Source organism: Tribolium castaneum, chromosome 6 (assembly GCF_031307605.1).
Source record: "Tribolium castaneum strain GA2 chromosome 6, icTriCast1.1, whole genome shotgun sequence".
Lineage (NCBI taxonomy): Eukaryota > Metazoa > Arthropoda > Insecta > Coleoptera > Tenebrionidae > Tribolium > Tribolium castaneum.
The window spans coordinates 5,920,897-5,927,203 of NC_087399.1; the positions used below are offsets into that span (position 1 = coordinate 5,920,897).

At 36.1% G+C, this 6,307-nt stretch overlaps 1 protein-coding gene across 1 annotated transcript; it reads right to left on the reverse strand.

The window, feature by feature from the left end:
- Positions 1 to 72: 72 nt before the first annotated feature.
- Positions 73 to 5,457, reverse strand: LOC103313972 (tudor domain-containing protein 1). Its single transcript, XM_008198615.3, has 7 exons — positions 4,857 to 5,457; positions 3,867 to 4,810; positions 3,657 to 3,816; positions 796 to 1,486; positions 482 to 738; positions 324 to 436; positions 73 to 277 (listed from the first exon to the last, which is right to left on the reverse strand). Exons 1-7 carry the CDS (start codon positions 4,944 to 4,946, stop codon positions 136 to 138), a joined length of 2,397 nt encoding a protein of 798 aa, XP_008196837.1. The 5' UTR covers positions 4,947 to 5,457; the 3' UTR covers positions 73 to 135.
- Between the last annotated feature and the right edge of the window lie 850 nt (positions 5,458 to 6,307).

Consider the following 6,307-nt stretch of genomic DNA (forward strand, 5'->3'; position numbering starts at 1 on the left):
AATTTTGAAGCCCCCCAATGTCGTGACCTGCATTACCGACAGTCGTGACGTTAGGCTTAATCAAACACAAGATTCAAAAATTGAATTGTCTTTAATAAAATAAATTAAAATACACTCTAAACAGTCATGGAAAAATCAATTGCAACTTAAATAACAGTCTTTGGTTGGGAAAACATCTTTCTTGCGGTCCTCTCCTAACCCGCACGTTTTCAGAACGTAGCCCATCTCCATGCCTTCAGAGTCCCACATAGACAGTCTCAGGGGTTCCTCTGATTCACTACAATAAAATTATTTCTTGCCTCTTAGACAACCGCTCAACTTACACAACTAGAGCCTTAAAAACTTTTAAATTCATGCACGAGTCGAAAAATGTTTGGGAGGCATTTTTTGGGGCATCTTTCTTCTCCTGACAGCCCTCCAACATACATTCAACCGCCTGAAACAAAACTATCAAAACAAAAACAAGACAGCAATGACTAACTTGGAATGGCACATAAAGAAGATCTTCTTTCATTTGTCTAAGATCTTTCAGTTTTTTCTCTCTTTTGTAACCAAAATCCACAAAGAAAACCTCAATCTTGTCGTTTTCGGCTAAGCCAACGCAAATCCCCCGAAACCATTCCGAGTTTTCTTTGATCAAAACAACCTCCCCGAGGCCGGGATACAATTTAAATGGCTCGTAAGTGTGGACTATATTATTCGAGTTCATGCTCTCTCTCAGCCTCTGGAAGTTTGCATCTGGAATGACAAAATTAACCACTCTATAAAATATTGCGCCCGTTTTAGTAAACTTACTAAAATTCGAAGTCTTGGACGGTGCTGTGACAATTTGTGCGTAAAAACGGCAGGTGCTTATGTACCCCGTTACCAAAACGTCGACACACTGGCCTTTGGGGGGCAAAGGCGTCACAGTGAACGCTTGATTCATCGTCAAAACTTTATCCGTCGTGACGCCATCTTTCGCCAAAACGCCGTGTTCTAGCTTACACCTTGCCCCTTTAAAACAGCCCCCTGCCGCATTAGTGAAGGGGCAAAGTCTTGCTTCATCTTTGGCATCGTATCCAGTTATGGCCTCGTTGATGTTTTCATACTCTTCGAAATCTTCATCCTCTAATGCTTCAAGTCCGTCTGAAATGTCCACTTGGAGGGCAAGTTCGGAGTCGACCAAAATCTGACCCAACGTTTTCTTCCCAAATTTCTCCTCATTCAAGAGATCAATTCCATACGAATTTCCCTCCTTGCATACAAAAATCGTCTCGAATTCGGTTTTAGCCTCCATTTCGCTCATTTGTTCCAAGGCTTCGATACTCGATTCTGGCCATTTACTAGGATCAGGTGAATAAATCGCTGCAAAGTGGCACCTGACGGCCATACGCGGAAACATTGAGTAAAATAGGGTCATGGGGAGGAGTATCTCAAATTTGCAATAGTATGTTTCGCCAAAATCAATCAACTGGATGCAGATATTCTCCAATTCTTCCTCCATCTGCAAATTCATTGGTCACAGAAAATCAAAGTCGGGTAAAAATACATAACACAATTTTCGCTTTGTTGTTTAGCACGTCTGTGAGCTAGAAGCGCAATTATTTCGTCAATTTTTGTTAAGATCTAGTTCAAATTTAACCACAAAAAATCAACAAATTAAATTATTTCACTCGACTTAATCCGTTTGTGAGAAAAATTTCTTCAAAGATAATTTAAAAAAAGAGTATAGTTGAAAATAATTTTACTTTTATTTTTTTTTTGGGAGATTTGCTAATTACATTATTGTTGCTTTTTTTCGATCGTTAAACTCATTTTTACCCGGAAAAGAAATTACTTCACAGAACTTTGTTAAAAACAAGCCGAAAAATCATGAAATTGAACCACAAAATGGGATTGCTTTTGCATTTTTTAAACTTTTAATTACGTTTTTAAGCTAAACATTTAGTTTTAATCACGAGTTTGCCACAACAGGCTAAAAACTTATCAAATAAAACCAAAACATCACGAAAACAATGTGTAAAACATTAATTTTACTGTTTTCGTTTTTATCACATTTATTGGATATAAATGTAATTATTTCACAAAATTTTGCAAGAAATAAGTAAAAAAAGCAAATTAGGGCAAAATGATCTTCAATTTGTCAATTTTAAGGTAAAAACAAAATTTATGTTCGGAAAATTCCGCTGAAACTAGCTGAAAAACCAATAGATTGAATTGTAACTGATAATATTTTGTCTGTACTCGACTTAACTCGTTTGTGAGCAAGATTTCGTAAAAAAAATAAGCCAAAAAAAGTAAAACATGGTTAAAAATGGAGTTATTTTACCTAAGTGAGGTAAACACAAATTTACTTTTTCGGAATTTTATTCTAAAACTGGCTGAAAAATCAACAAATTAAATCCAAACTGATGTTTTATTAATTATTATGACTGTTTCACTCGACTTAACTAATTTAAGAAAAAAACTAAGCTGATTACAACATTATTTTAGTCTATATTGAACATTTTATTCAGTTTTTTTAGCCAAAAACGCAATTACTTGGAAACATTTCGTTAAAAACAAGCCAAAAAAACAACGAACTAATATTTTTAGTTTATTTTTTAGGGTTGTAAGTGTGTTTTTGAGGTAAACATTTAGTTTTCTACGCCTGAGTTTCCTACAACGGCCTGAAAAATCACAAAAAAACCAAATAACGTTAATTCTGGTCGAAAAAACACTTTGCTTTATCTCGTGTGTAGCACGTTTGTTTTTGAAAAATTACGTTCACAACAAACCAATTATTCAAGCAAATATGTGAGAAAAAATAAGTTTAATTTCTCTTTCTATTTTCAAAAAAATTCCCTAAAGCTGATTAATAAATCGAAACTAGTATTATTTTGCTATTTCGCTCGTGTTATCTTGGTTATGAGCAAGATTTCGTCTAAAACAAGTCAAAAATGTATAAATAAATTGAAAAAAAACTGTTATTAAAAGTTTTTAAAAAATTCACTGTATGTAAGATATCATCAAAAAACACCAAATTAAAGTACAGAAGACTTTTTGACGTACAGAAGACGTTTTGCCATTTTTCAAGCGTGTAAGTTAATTTTTCAACTCGAAAATATCAAATTTCGAGAAATACAGAACCAAAAAACCTCAATTTTAAAATGACATTGTGTTTACCTTTTTTGTAATTTTGTGCAAGTTTTTGAATCCGAAAATGGCAGTTTTAGACAGATGCATTTAAAATTTTCCCAAAAAATAACTAAATTTGAGTATTTTTTATATTTTTCAGTTAAAAGTAATAAAAAATACCCAAACAATCGTCAAACTGGCGCTTTTTTCAAGCATTTTTGCACAAAAATTATGATTACTTCATTATTTTTTTAAAGATTCAGTGCATTTTTCACATGTTTTTGAAATTTTCCAAGCGTGTAAGTTGATTTTCTGTAATTTTCTGCACGTTTTTGACTCCAAAAATGGCATTTTTTGCCGGATTTCTTTATGAATCTCTAAAAAAAATCACTAAACACAAGTATTTTTTATATTTTTCAGTCAAAACAAAAAAATCAAGTCGGTAATTACATAATTTTTGCCTTTTTGAGCGTTTTAGCTCATTTTTTTAACGTGAAACGCAATTATTTCGGAGTTAAATAAGTTGCGCAACCGACCTTGAAGGTAGAAAAACTTACCAGCCAATCAAGCACCTCGACTCTGTACCACTTCCGCTTATTGGGCAAAAACGCGAAACAAAAATTGCCCATATGTGTCCTTGCATCCTCCTTCGTTTTATATTTATTAACAACCCACTGGTGTTGGCTATTCATATCCTCGTTCAAGCTATTTTGCAGCCTAAAACAATCGACCGTTCGTTTAGTCTGCGGTCCGCCTCAACCACTTACATTTCAAACAACGCCTGATTCGTGCGAAGATAAAACTCGGCGGGCGAGATTATGTGACTGAAAACACACTTCTGGCCCACACTTAACTGGTCCTCAAGAATATCGTAAATCGAGAATTTTTCTCGCACTTTTTTGTCACGTGGTGGCGAGGTGACGTTGCGCCAATTGAAATCGCGTTTGATGGATTTGTTTTCAAACTTTTTCTGCGCCTCGCGACGCCTGTCATGCACAGACATCGACAAAAGTTTGCTCAGGGCCGTATATTCGATTTCGGCGTTTTCGCAAGGCGGCTCCTCCTTGATTCTTACAGTTTTCTTCTTTTTTGCCCCTGTTTTGGGCTCATTCGAGTCAGCTTTGAAAGGGTTAAGTCTACTGTGATCTAACAAATCGTTTTTTCCCTGAACTGGTTGTTCCACAAGCGTTTCGGCCCCCGAACTGTCGTCAGCTTCAACCTCGAATTTGATTTGAGTTTTCGAATTGTTTGTGGCTTTTTGAGAGTTGGAAATTTCACTTTCGGGCGCATTTTCAGGCTTAACGTTGACATCAAACAGATTCAATCGTGCGTATTCGTCCAAATTTTCGGTTTTTAGGTCCACTATCGTTTCCGCGTCTGAACTAACATTGTCAGAATCGACGCCCGAACTGACATCTCTTTCGGCAATTTGTGCCTTCAAGTTATGGAAGAAGCACGAAACTGCACACTCTTTCGAGTCGCTTAAAAGGGCCGAAGTGAAAGGATTGCAAGCTGTTTCTCTTTCAGGCTCTGCGTCACGGTCTAGGTTAGAGAGCTTGGTCGCCAAACCGTCGGCTAAGCTCTCAACAGTGCTAAGAATCCTAATATAATGCTGCAAAACTGTTACGATTTCGAGCGAAATTGTGTACTTTTTCGGGTTTGGACCTCTGGCACAATCGGGATTGATAAAAGTACTTGCAGCTTGCGAAAACTACAAGTTTTGGTTTGACATGTGAGGTTAGGTGCACCTTACTTACGATATCGTCAATTTTGTCCATACTTGTGCTGATGGACGTCTTGTAGGCAGAAAGGGCTTTGTGTAAATTGTAAAATTCCGTATCCATCATGCATCAAACAAAAAAGTTTTCAAAAAAAGTTACAAAAGCGTGACTGTCACTGTCAAATAAACGTCCATGTCAGATGTCACCATGTTAGAGTCCGCGAAATGACAGATCGTCCACGGTGGTAGGAGTGCGCAGAGACGAAAACTCGTCTCGGACGAGTCCAATCTTTAAATTAGGGGTGTTGGCAGAAAACAGTGGCGTGGCGTGTACTTACATGTGTAGGGAATTCGTCTTAAAGTTTAACATTTCAATATTACCAGTTATAGTAAAGATACCAGTAGAAACATTTTTTGCAATAAACGCGTTTTTACTCTTTACTCATTGTGTATTTTTATTTATTCGACCTCTCTGCTTTGTATTTCTAGGAAATCAACGTGTATTAGCATTAGATATGATTTTTACTATTTCATCTTGCAATTATTGAATAGAGGAAATTTTAACTACTACAAATTATGAATCTCAAACCCTTCTTGATCATAGAATAGTTTTTTGCTACGCCACTGCTCAATCACCTCACTCGATGAAGTACGCATTGGCTCCGCCTATCGTGGTCGTTTACAGAGTTTCCGAGCTCTACCACTAATTTTCGCACTAAAATTTCACATTGCCAGTTTCTGTTTAAATATAAACATGCATTTTTATTTTTCCATTAACTGCATGCGAAACTTTTATAATTTTAGACGTTTATAGACAAATACATTTGTCATAATTAATTTTTCTAGATCAATACTGTTCTATTTTGAATAATTCTGTGTATGAATGTTTCTAAATTTGAAGGATTTGGACAGTGAATGTTTCTGGTTATGACCTGTTTTAGACGTGTGATGACGTCACATCCGAGGTTAGGTGTGCGGCGCAGGCGGCGAGGGCGGTTCAGTCGACAGCGAGCAGTGGTACGGGTCAGATCGGGAGCGGGAGCGGGAGGCGAGGCGAAGCGAGGTGAGTCGGTTTATTTAAATTATTGTGTATTGTGCGGTTTCCTTCAATTTATTCAGTTTGTTACTTGCCGTTGTCGTGAACGGACGTGTGCTCAAGCAAATCTAAATTTTCCGGTTTAAATTTTCAATTCGGTGGCTAGTGATCGCGTTTGAGTGACACATTTTAAATACAGTAAATAAAATTATTATCAAACACTCAAATAATTTATTGCCACGTAATAATTTTGTCTTTAATTTCAATGAATGAAAGTGGCTTGCTCAAAATTTAATGCAAATAAACATTTTTTTGGTTTCATTTTTATTATTATTTTTTTTAATGCTACAAACGGTAGCCAACGTGGAAGCGATATGAAGGTAGGTGTATTTTATTGCTGTGTCGTATTTATTTATTTCACAAACCAATAATTTCATAAAACTTAATTGCAA